This window comes from Leguminivora glycinivorella, chromosome 12 (assembly GCF_023078275.1).
Source record: "Leguminivora glycinivorella isolate SPB_JAAS2020 chromosome 12, LegGlyc_1.1, whole genome shotgun sequence".
Taxonomy (NCBI): domain Eukaryota; kingdom Metazoa; phylum Arthropoda; class Insecta; order Lepidoptera; family Tortricidae; genus Leguminivora; species Leguminivora glycinivorella.
This window is the reverse complement of record NC_062982.1, coordinates 21,856,694-21,882,419: the sequence shown is the minus strand read 5'-3', so window position 1 is coordinate 21,882,419 and position 25,726 is coordinate 21,856,694. Positions and strand designations below refer to the sequence as shown.

Sequence of the window (25,726 nt, the reverse complement as noted above, 5' to 3'; positions counted from 1 at the left end):
GAGGAAATCTCTATCCAGATAGCAATAAAACGCGTTACGAGCGCAATAATACTATTTACGAGGGAGATACACCGGCTTTGTTTATTGAGGCGGACTTATCGCACGAGAGCCAGAATGTGACTTTACAGCACAGAAGGGTTCAAGTATACTCCTCAAAAGAAAAACCGGCCAAGAGCGCGTCGGGCCAAGCTCAGAGTAGGGTTCCGTACTTTCCCGTATTTTTCTCAAAAACTACTCAACCTATCAAGTTCAAAACAATGTTCCTAGAAATTCTTTATAAAGTTCTACTTTTATGATTTTTTTCATATTTTTAAACATATGGTTCAAAAGTTAGAGGGGGGGGACACTTTTTTTTTACTTTAGGAGCGATTATTTCCGAAAATATGAATTTTATCAAAAAACGATTTTAGTTTCATTTTTAAATACCTATCCAACAATATATCACACGTTGGGGTTGGAATGAAAAAAAAAATCAGTCCCCACTTGTGTGGGAAATCTAGCAGACTTCAAATATAATAGGACTCACCTGACGTGGTTCTGAATGCCAGCTTCCAGGGGGGCCCCCAAATCCTTCGATATTTTAGACATATGTCCACAGGCTTTGTGGCACGTAGAAATCTCCTTGTGATTCGTGGCTGCAGCGTATTCTATAATAATTATAGGCTCAAGCTTCCGAGGAGCGAGCTAGCGGCGGTTAGGTTCAGTTTAGAAGAAGTGTGTGTGGTAACACTGAGCTTCAGTGTTGCTCGCTTTGATAAAAGCGTTCTGTTTTAGGTTTGTCCCGTTTTGAAATCTGCTATTCGACTAAGTTTTAATCGATTTAAAATTAAGACATAAAAAAAATGTAATACTTGTGCGTACTCATAAAAATACGGAACATATACCGCCGACCATAAAATAATGCGTTATTTTATCTAAAAACTAGAAAAAACTATGCTAACTTAGGGCTAAAACATGTAATGCTCTACCTAATTAATGCCTATTCAACAGGCAAAGGGCAGACCTTAACGACAGGTCGCTTAGTAAGAGTATTACCGATGCGTACAGTTACGACTCTGGTAATACCGTCGGCGCCGGGATGCAATTGATGCACGCGCGCGAGACGCCATTGCAATGGTGGTAGTGTGTTATCTATCAACACGACTACAGAACCCTCTCGGAGGATGTGTTAGTATTGTCGTGGAACCATTTACCTCTTGGTTGTAGCTGGTGTAAATATTCTACGCTCCAGCGTTTCCAGAAATGTTGAACGGCTTGTTGAATAACCTGCCATCTCGCGAGGCGGTTTGGATTGTCGTTAGACAAGTCAAATTCAGGTAACGACGTTAATGGTTCCCCGATGAGGAAATGTCCAGGAGTAAGGGGTAATGGATCAGTGGGATCATTACTAAGTTGACACAGGGGTCTTGAGTTCAAGACGGCTTCAATTTGACAAAGTAGAGTGTTAAATTCGTCCTGTGTCAGTTTCAGTGTGCCTATGACACGATGTAAGTGTCGTTTCAGACTACCTACGGCTCGTTCGACGAGGCCGGCAAAGTGCGACGCATACGGAGGGTTAAATTGCCAGGTGATTTGCATGTTAGTCAGCTGGTTATTTATAGTAGTCTGATTGGACTCGTTTCGTAGAAACGTATAGAGTTCAGATAGATACCTGTCACAACCTACGAAGTTCCGTCCGCAATCGGAACGAATAGTTTTACAATGCCCGCGTCGGGATATGAACCTACGCAATGCGTTTAGAAAGGATTCGGTTGATAAATCAGGGACTAGCTCCAAATGGGTTGCCTTCGTCGATTGGCAAACGAATACACACACGTATGCTTTGAAAATTTTCGCGTTGCGAAGTTTACTTGATTTAAGGAAGAAGTGTCCCGCGAAATCAACTGATGTGTTTAAGAAGGGACGAAGTGATCGAACTCTAGTAGTAGGCAATTGAGCCATTGACGGCTGTGGCGCAACAGGTCGAGCGCGAATACATGATATACAGCGTCGCGTACGCATACGTACGGCATCGCGAGCACACAGGATCCAGTAGGTCTGTGCGAGGGCAAACTGCAAAGTTTGAGGTCCCACATGTAACTGTGTTTTATGATAGAAATCTATAAGCAGATTTGTAAAATGATGTTTCTTAGGAAGCAGAATCTGATGTTTGGCATCATACGGTACATTAGCCCGATTTATTCTACCGCCGACCCTGAGGAGTCCGGCATCGTCCAAGAAAGGCTTCAGTTTTTGAAGACGTTTGGTACATCGGTCGTCGTCTTTGAGACGAGAGATGTCTTCAGGAAAGGAATCCCTTTGGACAAGTGATATTATTCGACTGAGAGCTTGTTTCGTCTCAGGAACAGTTACATTTTTAGTCGTAGGATTCTCATTTTTACGACATTTGTTTATGAATCGTAATACATAAGCAGTGACGCGTAGTAACCTTGGAAGCGATGAGAATCGCTCAATGAACTCTAAGCTATTAGGTTCATTGATTTGAGTGAGAAGAACATGCTTGCGACGTTCTTCGTCGGTGTGGCATATGACGTTAGTCTTAGGCCACTCAGACTCATCTTTGCTGAGCCAAGCAGGTCCCGTAAACCATAATTGATGGTTCAACTGAGATGGGAGAACACCACGAGACGCGGGGTCTGCGGGGTTATCTGCGGACTGAACGTGGTGCCATTGTGAGGCAGGCACGTTGCTTGTTGTCTCCGCTATGCGGTTAGACACGTATGTCCGCCATTTGTCTGGAGACGAACGCAGCCAGGCAAGAGTTATAGTGGAATCGGACCAAGCGTAGACTTGGTCGAACGATATTCTACTGCTGTAAGCAGTGAGGACCTTTTTTATCAATTTTGATAAGAGATGAGCTCCGCATAGCTCTAATCGAGGTATTGTTAGGCGTTTCAGAGGCGCAACTTTAGTTTTACCTATGAGTAGGTGTGTGCTAATAGCACCGTTTGGATCGACAACACGAATGTAGACGCAGGCAGCATATGCCTTTTCAGATGCGTCTGAAAAGCCATGAAGTGACACTTGATGTGTGCTGGGAAGCACATGACGAGGTAACGCGATGTCTTGTAATAACGGCAGTTCGTCGATGAACCGAAACCACAAGTCGCTGATATTCTGTGGAGGAACAGCATCCCATCCAGAGCCTGATGCCCATAGAAGTTGGATTAAATGCTTTACGAAAACAGTCACTGGACTGAGAAACCCGAGAGGATCGTAAATCTTAGCGATTTCCGCTAACATTATACGTTTCGTACATTTGCATGAGCCGTTAGCTACTTTATCCGTTTGGTAGGTAAAAGTATCAGATTTAGGGTTCCATTTAAGCCCTAAGACCTTGACCGAAGTGTCAGTGTCAAGTGCTGACAAAATAAGAGCATCATCATGATTGGAAGCATCATCGTTTAGATGCGACAGAAACTCGGAACTATTACTGGTCCATTTGCGGAGTTCGAACGTCCCTGCTTTACAAATGGAGGTCAGCTGATGCTGAAGAGTGAGAGCATCTTCAACCGTATCAGCTCCAGTAACGACGTCATCAACGAATACTTCGTTGAGAAGTACTTGCGAGGCAAGTGGAAAGTTAGCAGCTTCATCAATTGCTAATTGACGAAGTGTGCGTAAGGCCAGAAAAGGCGCGGACGCAACGCCGAATGTGACAGAGCACATACGATATTCCTTGACAGGATCGTGGGGAGAAAATCTCCAAAGAATCCGATGGAAGTCTCGGTGTTCTTTACAAAGACCGATGTAGCGATACATCATTTTGAGATCAGCCGTAAAAACGACTTTGTGAAGTCTATACCTCAGAAGAATATCAGAAATGTCTTGATGTAATTTCTGACCAGTGAGGAGATTATCGTTTAGAGACCGACCAGACGTAGTCTTGCATGACGCATCGTAAACGATACGATATTTCGTAGTAGTAGAAGACTTAACGATAATATGATGAGGCAGGTAGTAGGGAGAAGTGCCAGGACTCGCTAAGTCGCTGACTGGTTCCATATGTCCCAAGTCTAAATATTCTTGGATACATTTATTATAGTTCTCACGTAAGGCAGGGTCGCGAGACAGGCGTGCCTCTAGTTTAGTTAAACGTGAGAGAGCTATAGCACGAGAATCGCCCAAAGGCGGAGCGTTTTCCTTGAAAGGTAGGGAAACTGTATATTTCCCATTTTCATCTCGTGTGTGAGTTTCGACGAAAATCGACTCACAGCGCAACTCATCTTTCGTAAGATGTGGGTAATCTGGTATGGATTCCAATTCCCAGAATCGTTGCAGTTTCGTGTCAAGTTGACAAGTGCTCAAATTGACACTAAGGCATTTCATACTGTCATATGAAATTCTACCACCTATCACATAACCAAAAACAGTGTTGATGGCTACGGGTGTGCCCGGAGGACCTATAATATTATCTCGTAGCAGTATGCTATCCAGATGATCATTCCCCAGTATCAGTTCAACAGGTCGCGTTGAGCGCAGCTCTGGGTCCGCTAAATTAAGATTTTGTAGGTGTTCGAACCTCTGTATATTCCCAATTGATTGAGGAATATTAGCCGTGTAGCGTGTAAGGCTCGGTAGAATAAAAGCTTCGATTTGAAGTTTAGGTTCGGGTTTGTTGTGGGGCGTAACCTCGCACAACACGTAACCACGAGGATGAACATCGCCAGCAATGCTGGTGAGCGTAGTGCCAGTCACAGAGTACCGTGGCAGGCCAAGACGCTGTACGCACGACTCAGAAATGAGCGTGGTCTGCGCTCCTTGATCCACAAGGGCACGAACGGACCGCGGCGTGTAAGGCCCCTGGTTCAGGGGTCGTAAATTTACAAGCGCAGTCGTGAGTAAGACTGTACAGTTCTTACCAGAAGGTTGCCCCGTAGCTCCATGTGATGGAGTGGGCGTGGAGGTTTCCGCTACTGAGCGTAACTCAGGGGAAGAAGGTGACTCCGTAGTCAGTAAGACGTTTGGAGTAGGCACGTCTTCATGTAATGAAGAGTGGTGCTTTTGAGCGCAAACGCGGCAAGCATGGCGCGACTTGCAGTCATTAGGCTCGTGGCCAGAAAATAAACAATTGGTACAAAGTTTATTTTGTTCTACGAAATGTTTTCGTTCATTTAAAGTGAGCGAATTAAACTTCTCACATTTATATATAGGATGCGAATTATCCTTACAATATACGCATTTAAATTTATTTAAATAATCCGTTGCACTAGTAGCATGTACGCTCATAGTACGTGAATTACGCGCAAACGACGAATTAGTATTTCGCGGCGCATTATATTGCACGTCAGAGTGCGATCGAGCAAGCGACATTGCTTGTTTTCCCGCCATCGCATGGCGTGATGACGTCACCGCCGCCGGGCGGGCCGAGCCGGCCGCTCCGCCAGCGGCAGCGAGAGCGAGCGAGGGCGCCGCGCGCGACGCGGGCCCCGCGGAGGTACTTATCGTACGCGCGGACGCGGTCATCACTTCGGATGCCGCCAATTCCTTATCGAGAAAATCGAGTAATTCAGACACGTTGGGAATGTCATTTGAAGTTTTTAATGATAATTCAAAACGTCTACGAATATTAGGTGTAATTTTGCGTAGCAAAATATTTAAAAGTACAAAACTCCAGTCGTCAACTGGCAGCCCTAAAGATTTCAAGGCCGTTATGTTTTCATGATAGCAATTCATTAAGTTACGTAAACTTAATTGTACATTTTTCTCATTTACCGATTCACAGTCGAAAATATTATCGAAATGTTTTGTTGAAATAATTCGCTTATTTTCATAACGCGAAATTAAGACCTGTAAGGCATTTTCATAATTCACGTCCGTAACAGGAATAGATTTGATAAGATTATACGGTTCATCTTTTAAAAACAATAACAAATACCTAAAACGTTCGACATTTGATAAAGTTGTATTCTCATGAACAAGTGATTTAAACAAATCATAAAACGCATTCCATTCAGTCAAAACACCTGTGAATGTTTGCAGTGATAAGCGCGGTAAACGAATATGTGATTGCTGAGATTGCTGAGTGCAGCAACTCGCATGTGACACCCCACTAAATCCGCCGCAGACGGACGTAAGGCTTTGTTTACGCTCTTCTTTAAACGTATCTAAGGCAACTTGAACCTTAAAGTACAAGGAATCAAATTGATTTCTCACAGCTAAATTATCATCGCGGTTGAATGACTCATTCTTTGCCGATAACTTTTCAATTTTCGTTTGAACTTGGAAAAATGATTTTTTAATTGCCGCTAATTCTTTAACTCGAACTCGAAATTCGGCCACATTATCTGAACAGTCTACAATTTTTTGAATATTATTAATTGCTAAATCGCGTTCGAAAGTTAATTGTTCAATCTCCATTGCGGTCATTTTATTATTGTACTGTGAGAAATAATAAAGTTGTCACGAAATTAAATATGACTAAACTTGTAAATATGTTGTTTATGTTAAGTATTAAGATCTCTAAAATGGCTAGGTACTAGCACAATGTTAGTTAGTTAGTTAGTAAAATGTGTAATAATATAATTTGTCGCAAATTGAAAGTAAGTAAATTACAAAGATAAGATTTCCGGTCGGTAGAACCCGAGCAACAGAAATTTGAACCCTGTGCCGTACGTAATACGAGCGACAGTTTTACTCGATACTGTATTGTGACAGCACCGATTAACTTGGTTTTCTGATACGTTATATCAGAACCATAAAATTACAATTTAGTACGCAAATACTAAATGCTATATAATGTACGTTGTACAAAATGAAAAAAGGAATTGCGACAAAATATAATATTTTAATTAGACCTAGGTATGCAATGGGCGATTCGACGCGCGCACACCTACCGCCCGCTCGACGGAAATATAAACGAATGTAATTTCGCAAAAAATGCTCAAAACCCTATGAAACTATATATAATTAGAATCGTCTCGTTGAGATCTAACTATACGTATCGGTATTTTTAGGAAATATCGTCCGACGCGATCGGAAACTCGATATTTGTATTTGTAAGTGGAGGTAGATTCTCGCTAACTTACGGAACAAAGAAATTGGAAATTTTACTACAAGTTCGCACAAATATCACAAGAAAATTAATAAAATGCCAGATACCAGAGTGGTATCCGGTTCGAAAACTAATTATGTGTGGGAAATCTAGCAGACTTCAAATATAATAGGACTCACCTGACGTGGTTCTGAATGCCAGCTTCCAGGGGGGCCCCCAAATCCTTCGATATTTTAGACATATGTCCACAGGCTTTGTGGCACGTAGAAATCTCCTTGTGATTCGTGGCTGCAGCGTATTCTATAATAATTATAGGCTCAAGCTTCCGAGGAGCGAGCTAGCGGCGGTTAGGTTCAGTTTAGAAGAAGTGTGTGTGGTAACACTGAGCTTCAGTGTTGCTCGCTTTGATAAAAGCGTTCTGTTTTAGGTTTGTCCCGTTTTGAAATCTGCTATTCGACTAAGTTTTAATCGATTTAAAATTAAGACATAAAAAAAATGTAATACTTGTGCGTACTCATAAAAATACGGAACACCACTTTACATGTAACATTTTTTTCCACTTTTTATTTTACCGGTTTGTCGGCGTGATTGATATACATATTGGTACCAAATTTCAGCTTTCTAGTGCTAACGGTCACAGAGATTATCCGCGGACGGACGGACAGACATGGCGAAACTATAAGGATTCCTAGTTGACTACGGAACCCTAAAAAAATCCCCACTAAGTGTTTTAACGCTAACGTGCCTCGTTTACTAAAAAATATCAGATAGGTTAGGTTGTTGACTACATTTCTGACGTGCAAAAAAAATTTAACTCGCGAATAAAAAATTTTTGGGCTTCATGACCCAGGAGCTTAAGCAAGACCCTTAGACGTAGAACGCCACAAAATGTGCTGAAATAGATGAGACATCGTCGTATTGGAATTTTCAAAGAATTAAAGTCGACAAACAGTAAAAGTGAGAAAAAAAAGTATTTAACGGTTCGAAGCGACGATATCAGCCTTTTAGTAGGATTAAAGTAAGAAATAGAGAGTTACAAAGAAACTAGTTTTCGCGGAATACTAATATTAATCGCCATACTAATATAAATTATATTATCCATATCCATACTAATATTATAAATGGGAAAGTGTGTGTGTCTGTTTGTTTTTCCGTCTTTCACGGCAAAACGGAGCGACGAATTGACGTGATTTTTTTAAGTGGAGATAGTTGAACGGATGGAGAGTGACATAGGCTACTTTTTGTCTCTTTCTAACGCGGGCAAAAGCTAGTTATACATAAACTAGCGACCCGCCCCGGCTTCGCACGGGTACTATACCTACATGTAAACCTTCCTCTAGAATCACTCTATCTATTAAAAAAAACCGCATCAAAATCCGTTGCGTAGTTTTAAAGATTTAAGCATACAAAGAAAGGGACATAGGGACAGAGAAAGCGACTTTGTTTTATACTATGTAGTGATGGGAATGGGGCCTGTTTGTTTGTCCGTCTTTCACGGCAAATCGGAGCAACGGATTGACGTCATTTTTTAAGTGGAAATAGTTGAAGGGATGAAGAGTGACATAGGCTACTTTTTGTCTCTTTCTAACGCGAGCGAAGCTGCGGGCAAAAGCTAGTATTCTATAATTTAATCTGTAAATTCTCAAGAGCGTGCTTAAATGCAAACGGGCGTCCTTGATGGAAAATTAAGTCACCGGCTTAATTAAGTATGAAATTGTGTCACTCATCAAAAATGTGATAAATTATTAATAAGTATGTAGTATTAAAATTATCATATGATTATGCTAACAAATATATAAGCTACGTCTTGTCTGGGATAAATACACACATTTTAGGAAATTCTTAGTCATGATATTTTATGCATTTGAAAACACATACAAACTCGTCTTAAATAGGCTACTTGACCTTTTTCAAAGTCTGTACCGAAATAAAATATGTATTACCATATTTTATTATGACTTAAAAACAGCAAAAATATTTTTAAATTATACTTTACGTAATCAGGCGAAAACAACACAGTCATGTTAAACTATATTAGATGATAGTGCATGAGGTCACTATACTCGAAAACAGCGTTTGCTGACTTTTTAAGTATGAAGGCATAAAGTTCAATATGTCAGTGATCGTCACCACATAGCCCACACCACAATTTAACCTATATCCTACAGTCGACTTCTACAACACCCACGGGAGGAAACGAGTAATCCATAACCTGACACCACAGGGGGGCTAGGTTTCCCTCCTCATTATATTCGGTTTGAGTTTCTTCACTTTTTCATCTCCCATTATTATGAAGCATTTAAAAACCTTCATATATATTTAAAATTCCTGTATTCATATATTTAAACACGTTGGCATAATGAAATTCCCTGGAAGCAAGAAATATTTTGAATAGAAATATTTATTTGCATGAATACGTTACAATAAGATCTTATAAGTAAAATATTTAGACACAGTATCCCGTCGACATAACATCAACATGCAAAATTATTTACAGTTTGTACATGAAGGTACTGCAGCCTTACCACGATCTTTTTAAAAACGATTCAAACGCAGAGCAGTTCAGTTTAGGTGCCTAAACTGAGCGTCTCAATTTGCTACCATGACCTCCAATGTTCAGAATCGAAACTGAACCGCGTACAAGTGAATGAAAGACCGATATTGTCTCTGGTCCGCAACTGAATCGTTTTGACAAGAAAAGGATGACGCTATAGGAATCGTATAAATCTATCTCGTTTTCCCCTTGTGACGTTTGATCGTTCGAAAACCAGGAACGATTACTAATTTTTAATTTTATTTTATTCTTAAAACTGGAAAAAGAAACATTTATAATATTTAAATGTAAAATTCACAATAATTACAATGATTTTGTGTAAAATATCGTGTCTTTTTGAACAAAACTATAAATAAATGATAAATATATACATAATGACAGTTCGTTAAAGCTTATGTTTAGAACATCGCGCCCTTGACTAGTAGGTAATTAATAATAAAGTTTTTATTTATGTATTTGAAGTGCTGTGCTCGGCTATAGAACTCGCAGTGTTTGGATGATATTTTAACAAATACGTAAGTCATTAGTATTTGTAGGTAGCTCACTCGTGTCTAAATTTAATGTATATCGCTAAGTTATGCTAGACCTAGTTGATTCCTTAGCCATCCTAGGCATAGTTCGTCGCAAGTGTTAACATGACTCCTTGCATATCGACTAAAAAAGGATCAGACTTTTTCTCGCTCTTTTTGATTTGCGTTTTTGCGAAAGTTGCGAGATCATAGGGCACTCTAAAAATGTAAAAACGTGTAGTTAGTTGGAATAGTTGGTCCGTAAATATTACTAAACAAAATCATAAAACTTTATATTTTTCCCCTCACTAGCTCGGAAACACGTGTTTTGTCCTTTAATACCAGCGGGTAAAAACGCATTTTATCCACTAGTGGGTAAAGTAATTTGACATTGAATAAAGTCAAATCAACTGATTTAAAATTGATAAAAGTAGGTGAATCAAGTAATAAAGATGATTTACCACCTGTGGAACTACTGGAAGCAGTGATAAACGCATTTTTTGCGTTGTAGTTTCCTCGCTATAGTGAGGGGAAAAGTTTTGTGTTACACTCGGGTGCAAATGTATTTTACTTCTCGTGTGTTATTTATTTATTTATTTATTATTCAAATAAGTTACACAGCATAACAGTAAAAACTAAGGCACTGTGAAACTAAAAATAAAAAAAGAACAATATATATGTCGCAGAGTGGCAACAGTGGCGCCGCAGGTGATAGTTTTAAGAAACTTTTAATTTCGTCGGCGCCGTAGTTTACTTAACATGTAACTTGTAACGCCATCTATTGGAAATTGTTAGAAACGATTGATGTTGTCTAGTGTTTACCGATTTTGTTCATTTGTAACGCCATCTATTGGCAATTGCTGGAAACGTCAAGTATCTTACTTGGGTGCGGTCGGCGCAGAACTAGTAACGGTTAACCGGTTAACTTAGCAGGTAAACAAAGTAACGGTTATGAACCTGAGTTGGCGGGGAAACGGAAACTGGCCGCCATTCTGAATCGTGCCTTGAATCGTGACGGATGTCAATACTAGTTCTGCGACGAACACACCACGTTTCCAACTGCAATTAATTTAAATCGATGTGTATCGAAGTGATCGTTTAAGTTTTTGTTGATTTGGTGATTGTGATTTGAAAATACACTTTTGAACTACACGTGTTTCGTATTATTTCCGGATTTAAACCATGGATGAGCCTTCTGACGACGACACCCCAGGCCAGGGTCCGACATCGGAAGTGGAAACCGGACGCCAATCCCCACGACTTCCAGCACGGCGGCGAAACGATGATAAATGGCGGCTTCTTTTGGAGCAACAAAATAAAAATTACGGCTTTGTTGCAAACCCTAAACAAGCAGTCATCAACATCCAAGGAACTTCGTTTACCAGATTTTGATCCTGACAAGCAGGATGTTGATGCGCGGGCCTGGATATCTACTGCGGATTTGTGTATTGACGACTCAAAATGCTCATCAGCTCTAATGATTGCCTTGAGCCGCGCACTCAAGAATCGTGCTTCAACCTGGCTCAGGGTAGCCTATCCTGGAATGAACTGGAGTGAATTTAAAGAGCTGTTTATAGCAAGGTACGATATCTCTGAGACTAATGCTGCTTATCTCATGGACCTTAACTCTAAAAAGCCAGATGATAAGGAATGCTTAGCTGCTTACGCTTCAAGCTTAATGTCATCTATTATGTCAAGATGGAAAGGGTTAACTACGGAGCAAATAGCTATCGCTAGTGTTAGCTCACATTTCTCGCTACGAGCCACGTGTTCAACACCTGTCATTTACAACTGGCATTAAGACCCGAAGCCAATTGCAGCAAGAGCTTAAAGCGGTATCATTTCTGAAGAGAAAAGCTCCATCAAGCAGTACATATGATGAATCAGACGCCAAGAAGACTCTTATGGGAAGTGCTCCAGCAAACATCAAGTGCTTTTACTGTGGCAAGCTTGGCCATAAGTCTCCACAATGCTTTTTAAAAAGGGAAGCTAATCATCAGGATAGCCTAACGAAAACCGAAGCTATCTCCAAGGACCAGGCAGCTGAGAAACCTGTCACCTGCTACATCTGCCGGAAGCAGGGCCACATCGCATACAACTGTCCGAAGAGGAACAATCAAGGTGGAAGTAGCGGTGAATCCACAGTAGCTCGAAGCAAAAACGCGTCGATTTCTGCGTTGTGAAAGCCCCTACAGGACTTCTACGTCATAACGGTGAGCAATTACCATTTTTTTATGATTGTGGAGCTGAGTGCTCATTGGTTAAGGAATCGATATCATGTGAAGCAGTGAGTGAGTGTGAGTGATGAGTGTGTTAGTGGCAAGAGGATAAAATGATAACATAACTATGACCGGTTTAGGAGGATCTGTTGTTTCGACAGTTAAAATTTTGACTACCCTAGAAATCGACGGTATAACATTAGAGATCCTTTTACACGTGTTACCTGATGACTGTATGCAGCATGGAATCATGATTGGACGTGAGGTTTTAGCTATGGGCTTGGCTGTTTACATGACAGTAGATAAATTAAAATTTGAAAAGATCCGAGTCGTCCAATCATGTGACCTAGCCGCTGACGCTAAAATAGACTTAGACCAAATTGATACTGACTGTACCCCGGACATGAAGCCCAAATTGTTAGACGTTTTGAAATCCTTTGAACATTGCTTTACAACTGCCATACCCACATCCGCTGCTGATACTGAACCTATGAAAATACGACTAAAAAAACTCTCATAAAACAGTGAACCGCCGTCCCTACAGATTGAGCCCTGATGAGCGACAAGTTGTAAGGAATAAAGTTGATAGTTTACTCAAAGCGGGTGTGATACGCCCTAGTTCATCTCCCTTTGCGAGCCCAATACTTTTAGTCAAAAAGAAAGACGGTAGAGACAGAATGTGCGTCGATTACCGTGAATTAAACGATAATACTGTGCCCGACCGATTTCAATTGCCGCTCATCTCGGATCAAATTGCTCGATTGCATGGAGGGCATGTATTTTCTATTCTAGACTTAGCGTCAGGTTTTCACCAGATCGCAATAGAGCCAGAGTCCATTGAGAGGACAGCTTTTGTGACCCCTGAAGGTCATTATGAGTACCTCACAATGCCTTTCGGGCTCCGTAACGCGCCTTTCAGCGCGCTCTAATTCAAGCTCTTGGAGATCTGGTGAACACCTACGTGGTGGTGTACATGGATGACGTTCTCATAGTAGCGAAAGACGCTGATGAGGCTCTGGAACGGCTGCAGGTGGTACCTACTTGATACTCTCGCCAAAAAGGGTTTCTCGCTAAACTACAAGAAGTGCGCTTTCCTAAAGCGTAAAGTTGAGTATCTTGGATACGAGGTAAGTGAAGGGCAAATTCGGCCGAATAGCCGTAAGATCGAAGCTCTAACTGCCGTACCCCCTCCTAGGACAGTGACAAAGCTAGCAGCATTAAAGCGGTAAAAGCGAGTGTGGCATTATTTGGTGCCCCTACTCGCCTGATAGCCGATCAGGGTCGGTGCTTTGCCAGCAGAGACTTCAAAGATTATTGCGACTCGGTCAACATACAGCTTCGTCTAATAGCAACAAGGTAGTTCACGAGCCAATGGCAACGTATCATGAGCACCTTAAAAAACATGCTGACCGCAGTTGAAACCAGCAATCGATCTTGGCAAGATGCTTTACCTGACGTCCAGCTCGCTCTTAACTGCGCCATGCATCGAGTCGCAAAGGCCAGTCCGTTGGAACTTCTGATTGGTAAGGTTGCACGACCGCTTGGCTTGATATTCTGTTCGCTGGAGAAGAAGAACCCGCAGTCGATATCGATCAAGTTAGGATCCAGGCAGTAGAGCGTATGGAAAGAGCTTCTATGAATGACAAAGTAAGATTCGACTCTACTAAGGCAACGGTAAAACCATTCTCTATAGGTGAATTTGTCTTGCTAAAAAATGAGGAACGGAATCAAACAAAGCTTGATCCCAAATTCAAGGGCCCGTTCAAGGTTGTCGAAGTTTTAGATGGAGACCGTTATATCCTATGAGCCCTCAATTCCAAACGCACTTACAGGTACGCACACGACCGACTTCAAAAAATGCCTGAAAGTAATTTACAAACTCATGATTCTGAAATAACTGACAGTGACCATAATGACGATGAGATTCCCGACAGTGACACAGATACTTAATGCAACCGTTGACAGTGTAATGTTTGAGAGAAATAACAAAATAGGTTCAATTAGTGTTTTATTGTAATCAATTTCTTTCATAAATTAATGGAATTTTATTTATAGTATTTTATGCAACTGGTGGTTAAAAGAGGTCAAAAAAAGGTGAGTGGCGTGGGTAACAATTTGAGGCGAAGCCGAAAATTGTTAATAAAGACGCCACGAGCATTTTTTGACTCAGTTAAACACCGTTGCATACAATACTTTTTCTACGACCAAGCACTTATTTTGAAAGAAAATTATAAATCAACAAATACCTACTTTCAGTCATCTTAGTTATCTAGTGGACCGCCTACCATTTTGAATATGCAGTTTGAGTGCAAACATGAAAATAAAACTGTCTATGGTATGGTTCTTTGAAGCCTGGCCACTAAGACGAATCGAGCCGAGTTGAATCGAGTTCTCATACATTTGAATGCGATTCGACGCGTCGCCAATGAACGCAGCAGAAAACGAAGGAGTCTCGACTCTGCGAATTGGTTTGTTAAGTTGGTAGCAATGTATTTACTGAACTGTAACAGCTATATCGTGCTACTGCTACTAAATGTTTTCAGGGTATAGACTAGATAGACTTGTCCTGACATCTTTTATGTAGGGTTTTAAAGTTCTATGCACGACCTTGTAACTCACGAATAACAGTACGGGAGTAGAAAAAATGAGTTTACTTAGATAGTTAATCGTAACTTTTGGTTGGCCCAGGGTCTGTCCATGATGTTCGGTCGTCCTTGAGGCGTGTAGAATTATGTAGGTCGTTCTGGAGCTGTCCATGGATTTCGGTCGCTCCTAGAATTGACCGGGTATATCGGTCGTCTTCCAGGGTTGTCCATGTGGTTCGGTCACCCTGGAGGATTGTCCAGGAACATCGGTCGTCTTCCAGGGTTGTCCATGTGGTTCGGTCACCCTGGAGGATTGTCCAGGAACATCGGTCGTCTTCCAGGGTTGTCCATGTGATTCGGTCACCCTAGAAGATTGTCCAGGAATATCGGTCGTCTTCAGGGGTTGTCCATGGAGTTCGGTCACCCTTGAGGATTGTCCAAGAAAGTCGGTCGTCCTGGGGTTATCCTCGGAGTTACCTGGTTAAGGCAAGGTAACTGTCGGTTACCCCAGTATTGTCCAGGAATATCGGTCATCCTCTTGAATTGTCCAAGGATTTCGGACGTTCCTGAGGATTGTCCATGATGGTCGGATGTTGGGAAATCCTTGGTCTGATATTGTACATAGTTGTGTGATTGTAATTAGACGTCACTACCGTAAAGTGTGAGAAAAATGAGACGAGATTATGTTTAAAGTTATTGAACTACAAGTAGTTATTTTTTTTTAAGTTCTAATGTTAGCTAATACTTGAACAGCTAATGTTTTTTTTTCTTACTACTTTGATGGTCAGGTTGACCGAGCCTTAGAGCAATTACTGTTGCAAGCTTATTTCCTTTTCAGATACGCCTAGCTCACACGAGGACGTGTGATATGTCAAGATGGCCGTGTCGCAGAGTGGCAACAGTGGCGCCGCAGGTGATAGTTTTAAGAAACTTTTAATTTCGTCGGCGCCGTAGTTTACTTAACATGTAACTTGTAACGCCATCTATTGGAAATTGTTAGAAACGATTGATGTTGTCTAGTGTTTACCGATTTTGTTCATTTGTAACGCCATCTATTGGCAATTGCTGGAAACGTCAAGTATCTTACTTGGGTGCGGTCGGCGCAGAACTAGTAACGGTTAACCGGTTAACTTAGCAGGTAAACAAAGTAACGGTTATGAACCTGAGTTGGCGGGGAAACGGAAACTGGCCGCCATTCTGAATCGTGCCTTGAATCGTGACGGATGTCAATACTAGTTCTGCGACGAACACACCACGTTTCCAACTGCAATTAATTTAAATCGATGTGTATCGAAGTGATCGTTTAAGTTTTTGTTGATTTGGTGATTGTGATTTGAAAATACACTTTTGAACTACACGTGTTTCGTATTATTTCCGGATTTAAACCATGGATGAGCCTTCTGACGACGACACCCCAGGCCAGGGTCCGACATATATAACATTATTAAAAAAAATACAAAACAGAGAGAAGAAAAAAAAAATACAATATTCTATTTAGGCGACGACGTAACAACGTGGCTCCGTTGCGTCGTCTGACTCGGCGTAGGGTTCGGCAGGTTGCCCCGGAACCGCCGAAACACCACGCCCTTCGGCCAGAAGTCTGCGCTTGCGATGGTGTCCTGCAGCGGCCGCGGTACGCGTACTACAAACGAGCTGAAGTGCACGTAGTGACGCGACTGTAGCTGGAACACCCTCAGCGAGTAGCCAGTTTTCTGGCGAACGTAGTCCACCACCTCATCGGCCCCGGCGGAGTAGTGCAGGCGCGACACGTAGAGCGCCTTACTCGGTGTAGCAATCCGTAGTCCTGAATTCACTGGTTCCGCAGTGCCACACAGAGTCTTGCGAGGCGCCCTGCGCGCCTTGCTCTTCTTTTCCACCAATGTGAATCCCTCCTCATCCACATTGGTGCGGGAAGACTTTTCTACAAGAGGTACCCGTGATATCTTTGCAGATGTGTTGACCCGATTAGCTGCGACGTCAGCATATGCTCGCTGACGTAAGTTCGATGACTTCGATGAGACGGGAGGCGGCCGCACGCACGGGGGGCGCGCGGGCGGCGGGGCGGCGCGTGCGACACATTTTACTGCGTCGGCAACAGGCAAACGAATCGACTCGACACGTGTGTCACGTTGATTATCAGACATGAAATTTGAAGCCGCAGACTGAGGGGCATTCCGCAAACATTGTATTTCGTTGCGTAACTCAGAAATGGTAATAAGGCTTGCTTCAAACTTCTTGTTCATATCGGCTATACTTGTCCTCAGGGCCACGATTTCCTTAAACAAGCAGCTAACATCGACGTTGCCAGAGTCGTATGACGGAATGTCAGAGATATCCGTCGCCACAAACTCCGGAATCCGGTCGTTGTGCTCCTTGAAGATCTTCATAATGTCCTCAAGGCTCTTCTTCCCAGTGTCGTCTCCTCTCCGGTGAGGAACATAGGTGCCGGCAATCCCAAGGGTCTCGCACAACACTTTCTTCGCTTCACAGATGTCTTCAACGGTGAACTTCGACGCACGTGAAGACATCTGTACAGCAGTCGCCGCATCCATCGCTCCTTCCCGCAGCAGCTTATTTTTCTCTTGCAGAAAGGCGAGGAATTCGTTAACGATGGCTTGACCCTGTTTAGAATCTGCCATCGCGTCGATTTGTCGGCAGCGGACGAGCCGCTCTGATTTCACAATTTATAATTAAATTAAGTCATCAATGCGTCTACGTAGCTGCGCGCATTGGAGCGAACTACTCGCTTCGCTCGTGGTTCAACTATAGAATCCTTTCACTTGCTCGTTTTTCAATTCCACACTCGGCGTTAAAATACAACTTTGCCCCCTTGTATAACAAATAACTATTATTATCGAATCGGTAAGGATCGAAAAACCAAAATAATAAATTAATCAGGTGATGAAACTAGCTTTAGTTATATTTTCCATCTCCTACTCCTTATAAAAAACACAAAACTATTTAGTATCGCTAGTGTTACAACAAAGCGATTCAGAATAATGCGGTAAGTGAGTAACTTTTTATGAATCGCTAAATTTGACATTCCTGCGATTCAGTTTAGGCTCAAGTGGCATGTCATGGTACGAAATACACTTGAGATGAGTGAATGAAACGGCTGGGACGCTTATCGCTCGCTCGGTCGAAATTTGATCGCAATAACAATGTCGTGGTAGGAAATAGCGACGCAGTTCAGTTTAGGTCCTAAACTGAATCGCGTTAAGAGATCATGGTAAGGCCCCTGATATACAAAAAAAAATGACAGTAAAGTAGAATTAGGATAGTCAATGAATGAAAAGTAATAATCATAAACTTAGGTATAATTCCAGAATTATCAAAAGCTAAAGCAATAAAATAATTTATGTCAACACCAAATCAGCAATCATCATTACATTCCAAATAATCCTTAACAGAGAAAAACAGTGTTCAAGTAGCCACTCAGTCAATTTTATCCTTTTCGCCGACACATGCAAATATCTAGGATATTGGTACTTTTTGGGCGTTTGTTTTTTTTGCTACTCACTTGTAATACAATAGGCACCGATAAGATAAAAGATACCTTTTTGATTTTATTAAAGTAAATAAAATGTATACTTTTTATTAGTTTTGTACTTTCCTTGAATAATGTAAGTAATAAGTACCCCTACATCGGTACGTTTAATCATGGATTAAATATAAGATTGGTCCCATACATTAACATGCGACCGCCTAAGAACGCGCATACACTACACCACACATAGATGGCGCCACAAAAACAATGTCTTGTTGCTTTCGATTACACTCCTTTTTGCTGTGTACTTAACACAGCAAGAAGGAGTGTACAAGTTTCTAATGGGTTGGCAACGCGCATGTGACACTTCTTGAGTTGCAGGCGTCCATAAGTTACGGTGACCGCTTTCTATCAGGCGGACCGTGTGCTTGTTTTCCACCGACGTAGTATAAAAAAACGCCACTTAATGACAGATCCACTAGGTTTTGTATTTGATTGATTAACCGACAAAATTTGTCATTTTCGATATTGTTACTACCCAAAAATGAACAAAATATTCGTTTACCTTTTTTTTAATAGGTAGGTACCTAAAAGTACAGTCAATATAATCAATTAATCATTCAAAACCTTTGGTTATATTAAAAACAAGCAAGACCTTATTGCGACCTGCGAAAATGCGTTAGTAATAATTGGTAATAATAATACAATATTAGGATCGCTGAACCTCAAGCGCCTCTAGAATTGGTGTCATTAAGGCAATCTTCTTCGCGTCAATAGAGATATACTGAGCGATCAAACACTCACTAGTCGATATAGGTTTTGTTGGCAACAGCTGCGTTGTTTCATTCTCAGTTACGCTGTATAAAGAAACTAGCTTTAGCCCGCGGCTTCGCTCACGTTAAATTCGACAATTGCGGACCCATACAACCATTTCAGTCGCAAAATCTTCAAATCAGTAACTAACTGTCAAATGTGACATAACGCGTGGTAACGTCGTGCAAACAATGCGACCGTATTGATACAATAACAAAATGTAGTCGTCGTGTGCACTCGTTACAGTAACAAAATGTGTACGAATTTGTGGCTGTCAATGTCACTGTCAGAATGACTTTTAACGACACTTTATTAGTCGACGTTTGCACACATAACGGTAACAACATGTGGACGAATTTGTGGCTGTCATTGTCACTGTCAGAACGGTTTCTGACAGTGACATTGACAGAATTTGTACACACATGTGTAGGTCTGATTACCGAACTGCTCCTAAACCACTGTATCCGCAAATGACAATCTGAAATACGAAGGTTTCTCAAACTGTCTTGTGAAGTTGTGGACTGGTTGCTTTGAATCATTTAAATATGAGCGAATTAAATAATAATAAACGACGACGACCATTTAAGCACTCTTCGACATTTTATAGAAATGTGGGAAAGTTAAGAAAAGTGCAGAATGATAATACAAATAGATAAGCACTTTATAGTTACTTAATGTATTAAATATATAATTTTTAATTCTTATTGATAAAAATGAAGTGTAGTGTTGCTTTACACAATAAAAGTAGGAATCAAATGAAATAGAGTATTTACTGTGATATTAATAGAATTTCTGTTGCGCAATGATAGTTTTTTTTCAGTACAGATGCTGCTTTTTTTAACGCAGTAGTGCGAGCAAATCAAGCAATGATTCATTTCTTGTCTGGTCGAAACTCTTAGCTTAGATTTAGGTACTGAAAATCGTCGTACGATACACGTGCGAAAAGGACATTCACAACTCGTGTCGATTTAAAGCACTCCCTTCGTTCGTGTATTAATTTATCGCTACTCGTATCGATTTTCCTCTTTTCCGCACTCGTATCTACAAGTATTTTGTTTGGGTTACAAAAAAAAACACATTATTTACTCTACTACGTTTTATTTATGTCTCTTTAACATTACAAATTTGTAGACACTTATCTATACAAAAATCTTGACAAAAGAAGTACAGATCGCTGAAATTAATGTTGATAGTAATATTAATGACGACTACTTCAACAAGTGTCAATTGTGAAATGCCGCAAAATACTAGTTGCTCTATAGAAGACCATAATAATATGATCCCCGATCCTTTACAACCCAGCAGCTCGGTACGCACGTTACAATTTTTTTTAATCTTCTTTAGTGAGGGCAACTGAGTACGACGGCATATTTAATTGTTTATAAAGTTTGAGGATACCTGGAAAAAAATAATACAAGAAGCCATTTTGAAAATATAATAAATATTCACTGCTTTCGGTCACGCGTGTACGCTGCGACCATTTTGCGACCGTTTGTCGACCGTTTGGTGTCCGTTTGGCGACTGTTTTTTACATGGAATATTACCGTCTTAATCCATATTTTAACAACTTTATTGGTTTTCTAGGCATTATTTTTATTATTTCAGTATAGTATATGCACCGGAGCACTAAAACTTCACCAATCAATATACATAAGACGCAAACACCGAGTAGTCAATAATATTATTACTGGTTAAACTGAGGTAAATTGATGGCGCGTTGATAAATTTAGACTTATTTTATGAAATCACTCTAGCAATTTAATTGGCCATGGTAATTAGCCCACATTATATTACAAATGCAAACATTATTTTATCTTTAACAAATTCTTACGCCATTACATTTCAATGTCAAATGATTTTATTTCTTTTTTAATTTGACGTCTCTAACAGTCGCCATTTGAAAAGAATGAAATGAACGAATGATTTTGGGAAAGTAGTCGCCAAACGGTAACAATGTGTGCACGCGTAGTGCACACTTCTGTCACTTCTGTGACCATTTGTGCCTGTTACCAATCGTCCCCATTTGGGTCGCCGCGACTAAACGTCGACCGTACTGCGACTAAGCATTGAGACCCGAAGACCTGTGTGTACACAAAATAGGAGGATTTGCGTAGGAACGGCGACCGATTATGGTTATATGGGGAATCTTCTTCTCTTCTTCTTTGCATCCTGTTACCCTCTGCTGGGGTGTAGGGCTCGAATCATATTTCTCCATTTACTCCGGTCTTGGGCAGTTTGGGTGACCTCCTCCCACCCCATGCCTAGCAACCTGAGCTCCTGCTGAACCGAACGACGCCAAGTCGATTTAGGGCGGCATGGTTTGCGCTTTCCGGGTATGTTCCAGGTGAGGGCCATTTTGGATAGGTGAGTATCAGGTTTTCTGAGGATGTGTCCAATCCACTGCCATTTCCGCGTCTGAATATCTTCTTGTACGGGTGCTTGTCCAGTTATTCTCCATAAGTGAGCGTTTGTGATCCAGTTAGGCCAAAAGATACGCAGGATCTGTCTTAAGCATTTGTTCACAAACACTTGGAGTTTTGACATCAGGTCTTTGCGGACAAACAGGTCTCACACCCGTACAGTAGGTAATACGGCCTTTACGTTGGAATTGAAGATCCTCAGTTTGGTTCTTCTAGTCAGGGTCGAGGACAATTGCGGAATGCACCATACAAACGTCCACCCTCCATTTTAGGGAAGAGGGGGGGTTAGAAAGAGGCAAAAGTAGCCTATGTCACTCTCCATCCCTTCAACTATTTCCACCTAAAAAAGACGGACAAACAAACAGACACACACACTTTCCTATTCTTAATATTAGTATGGATATACCATTGTTTTTCTGTTAATAATATATTTGTTATTTTATTTTGCCCGTGACTTGACGGGTTAACAATTTCACCACCCCCTTTCCTTCCATGGGTGTCGTAGAAGTCGACTGTGAGATATGGGATCAATTGTGGTGTAGTCTCTGTATTTGCGCATGACTTAAAAAAAAATGTCTAAAAGCGACGATGACAAAATTATTTCATATATACCTGTATTCTAATGTATATTTAGTTTTGAAAAATTAAACAAAATTTTCATTTTAGATGATACCTATTTTAGGTTAGAAATTCATCATCATCATCATCATCATATCAGCCGAAAGACGTCCACTGCTGGACATAGGCCTCCCCCAAAGATTGCCACAATGACCTGTCCTGCGCCACCCGCATCCAGCAGACTCCTGCGACCTTCACCAGGTCATCAGTCCACCTTGTGGGGGTTAGAAATTACGTTCCTAAAAATACTTTTTAAGTATTTACCGAATGAATACTAGTAACAAATGATTTCGTAAATAGGTAATATTAGGTGTATCACGAAACTGTTTTTTACCCTTCCAAAAAAGCGAAATGTGGCAATATTTTATTTGTAGTAGATACTTTTACATTAAATGTAGGTAATAAGACGTTTATTGAAATATCCATTCAACCAAATAAGAGCGTTCCTTTCCATTTGCGCTGACACTGAACCGACGAAATTCGCAAATGAAATACAATTGAATGTAATGTAGGATATTAGAACGTGATGTAATGTTGTGAAATAAGCTTGTCCTTGAGACAGATGTCTATGACGTTTTCAAAAGGTACAAGCACAGAATATATAATAGTTACAACGTTATACTATAATCAAAGAGGATCAAGTATTATAGAGAGTTAATATCAAAGTAAAATATGTAATCACAGTGCATAGACTGCCATCTCTCGATACAAGCTTAAAACTTTTCAACCTCAGTTTTGACAATTTGGCCTATATTCTTAGCTTGGTATGTGTTAAAATTTCAAATATTAATATTAGCGCCATCTAGCCAAGCGTCCCCCAAAGGTGTAATGCCATCTAGGCCACCTTACCTATTTCTATATTATGGTTCTGAGGTACGTTTTTTTCTTAGACTGTAGCTGTCTATACGGAGTTACATAATACATACATACAATCACGCCTGTATCCCATAAAGGGGTAGGCAGAACACATGAAACTACTGAAGCTTCAGTGCCACTCTTGGCAAATAAGGGGTTGAAACAAAAACGAAACTGTGACATTGCAGTGACAGGTTGCCAGCCTGTCGCCTACGCCACAATTTAACCCATATCCCATAGTCGCCTTGTACGACACCCACGGGAAGAAAGGGGGTGGTGAAATTCTTTACCCGTCACCACACAGGCTCGTAGGCTAGGCAGGCAAATAATAATAATATGGTTCAAAAGTTAGAGGGGGGGGGGGGGGCGCACTTTTTTTCCTTTAGGAGCAATTATTTCCGAAAATATTAATATTATCAAAAAACGATCGTAGTAAACCCTTATTCATTTTTAAATACCTATCCAACAGTATATCACACGTTGGGGTTGGAATGAAAAAAAATATCAGCCCCCACTTTACATGTAGGGGGGGTACCCTAATAAAACATTTTTTCCACTTTTTATTTTCGCACTTTGTTGGCGTGATTGATATACATATTGGTACCAAATTTCGGCTTTCTAGTGCTAACGGTTACTGAGATTATCCGCGGACGGACGTACGGACGGACGGACGGACGGACAGACGGACAGACAGACATGGCGAAACTATAAGGGTCCAACTACGGAACCCTAAAAACGAACTGATACAAATAAAGCGAGAGTGGCCATACTGTACGCTAGTAATCTTTATTATACTGTGTTATATCTTAAGAGCGTCTTTGCACTATGTATAGGTACATGTCAATCCGATCTGTATCCATAGTAACCGCAGAAATGTTTATATGGAGTAATTTACGCACTATATCCGAACTCCGTCATCCGATTTCTGGATCTCTAGTCTTCTAATGTTTCGTTATAAGGTTGCCTAATTTAATATTTTCTTTTGTTTCAGGTACTTCTGGGCCAGCGGTTATAGTTTTCGTTTATAGTTAAAGTGCTTTAAGAAGAATCGTCTAAAATGTCGTAATCGATGTAAATATCTTATGAGAGACACTTGTAGAAAATATTGAATTAAACGGTATTTAAAACTATGTGATTGCGTTCTATGGACACTTGGACAGTAACGAGGTCAACTACAAAGAAATATTTGGTTGAAATTGTAAATTAATAATTCATTGAAGAATTTGAAGATTCTTGTGATTTACGAGTCACATGAGAAAGTGTTTCAATTCTTTTTATATTTTACAATTACAAAAAGTTTATTATTGTACACAAAGAAGGAAAAACAGGCGGACTCAATGCCAGACAGCATTCTCTACCAGTCAACCTTAAAATTCATGAAACCAAAAGTCAAAAGTGAAATATAGTAACCAACGTTTTTGTTTACAAGAGGAATATTGATATCCTATAGAAGGAACAATTCCAATATTTAACCACGAGCGAGGCGAGTGGTACCAAAAGTAGGATCTTGAACGTTGTTGGGCCACAAAGGTCAAGCATATTTGCCACCGAGTGAAAGACAAAATTGATTCATCATACCTGTAAAACATGAAATTCAATGATTACCAATGAATTATTGGACATTTGTATTTCAAAATCAATTCTAATTCTACCAGCTAGCTTAAGACATCAAGTAATACAACTTTTATAAAATACTTTGCACCCTTGTGGATAAAATGCAAGTTTGTCATCCGTTTTTTGAAATGATGATGTCATTCATGTTGCTAACGAAATTATTTTCCCGTAAATATCAATTGTATATTTTTTTAGAACTCCCGTGTTTTATTAACTAAGTACATAATGTGAACATTTTCTAGGACACTTTTTTTTTAATTTAATAACTTATATTCTAACTTGGAACCTCACACAAACGCCGAATATTGATGTATTGCGATTTATTCGTTAAATATTAATTTGTGATATCTATATTTATTATTGTTTTAAAACACATTTTAAGCTTATTAGTAACTAAACTACGATGTTGTTTTGTTTTACTGTAATAGTATACGAAAGTTAAATATAAAATAGATTATACCTAATAGATATGTGTATATACATTATTGTGATAAAAGTGTTTAAATCAATTAATTCCTGAAGGAATTATGAGCCCATTGATCAAAACACTTTTTAATAAGTTTTGTAAAATAGTAAGTACTTGTATTGTATGTTTAGGTTAACGAATACTGCCTAAAGTAAGGATATTTTTTTAATTGTAATATATATGATACGAAATTAGGCCTTGTACTAAATGTCAATCAGAAGTTCAATTCGTTGTCAATCTGTCAATAAACTATACCAAAGTACTGTATTCGTTATTGTTATTTATTACACCCTGTTTTTATAGTTATTTGTTATACAAGGGGGCAAAGTTGTATTTTAACGCCGAGTGTGCAATTGAAAAACGAGCAAGTGAAAGGATTGTATAGTTGAACCACGAGCGAAGCGAGTGGTTCGAGAATAGTGTGATACTATACAGCACGACCACGGATGATTTTATTAATTCTGATGCGGTACAAATTCACGAAAAAAATGTACTTTTTTGTACTGACGTTTAAAAAAATGTACCCTTATGATTTTGGAGTTTCGACATAGGGCCCGGGGTCGTGCTAGGTAGGTACTCCCTGGCACGACCA

At 40.3% G+C, this 25,726-nt stretch overlaps 1 protein-coding gene and 1 pseudogene across 1 annotated transcript; one reads left to right on the top strand and one right to left on the bottom strand.

Annotated features, from left to right (window-relative positions):
• LOC125232141 overlaps nucleotides 1-25,401 on the top strand; it is a 147,032-nt pseudogene extending 121,631 nt beyond the window's left edge.
• LOC125232051 lies at nucleotides 1,144-7,235 on the bottom strand. The gene is made up of 5 exons (XM_048137663.1): nucleotides 7,174-7,235; nucleotides 5,329-5,468; nucleotides 4,016-5,093; nucleotides 2,187-3,640; nucleotides 1,144-1,421 (listed from the first exon to the last, which is right to left on the bottom strand). Exons 1-5 carry the CDS (start codon nucleotides 7,233-7,235, stop codon nucleotides 1,144-1,146), a joined length of 3,012 nt encoding a protein of 1,003 aa, XP_047993620.1.
• Nucleotides 25,402-25,726: the final 325 nt, after the last annotated feature.

Bases quoted from the DNA above. Each gene is read 5' to 3' on its own strand.
- LOC125232051 (XM_048137663.1), bottom strand. From the start codon at position 7,235: ATGTCTAAAATATCGAAGGATTTGGGGGCCCCCCTGGAAGCTGGCATT. The intron at 5,094-5,328 runs GCGGGAAAACAA...AACATTTCGTAG, and splicing joins CGTCATCACGCCATGCGATG to AACAAAATAAACTTTGTACC. The intron at 1,422-2,186 runs GTAGAATAAATC...GTCAAATTGAAG, and splicing joins CGGACTCCTCAGGGTCGGCG to CCGTCTTGAACTCAAGACCC.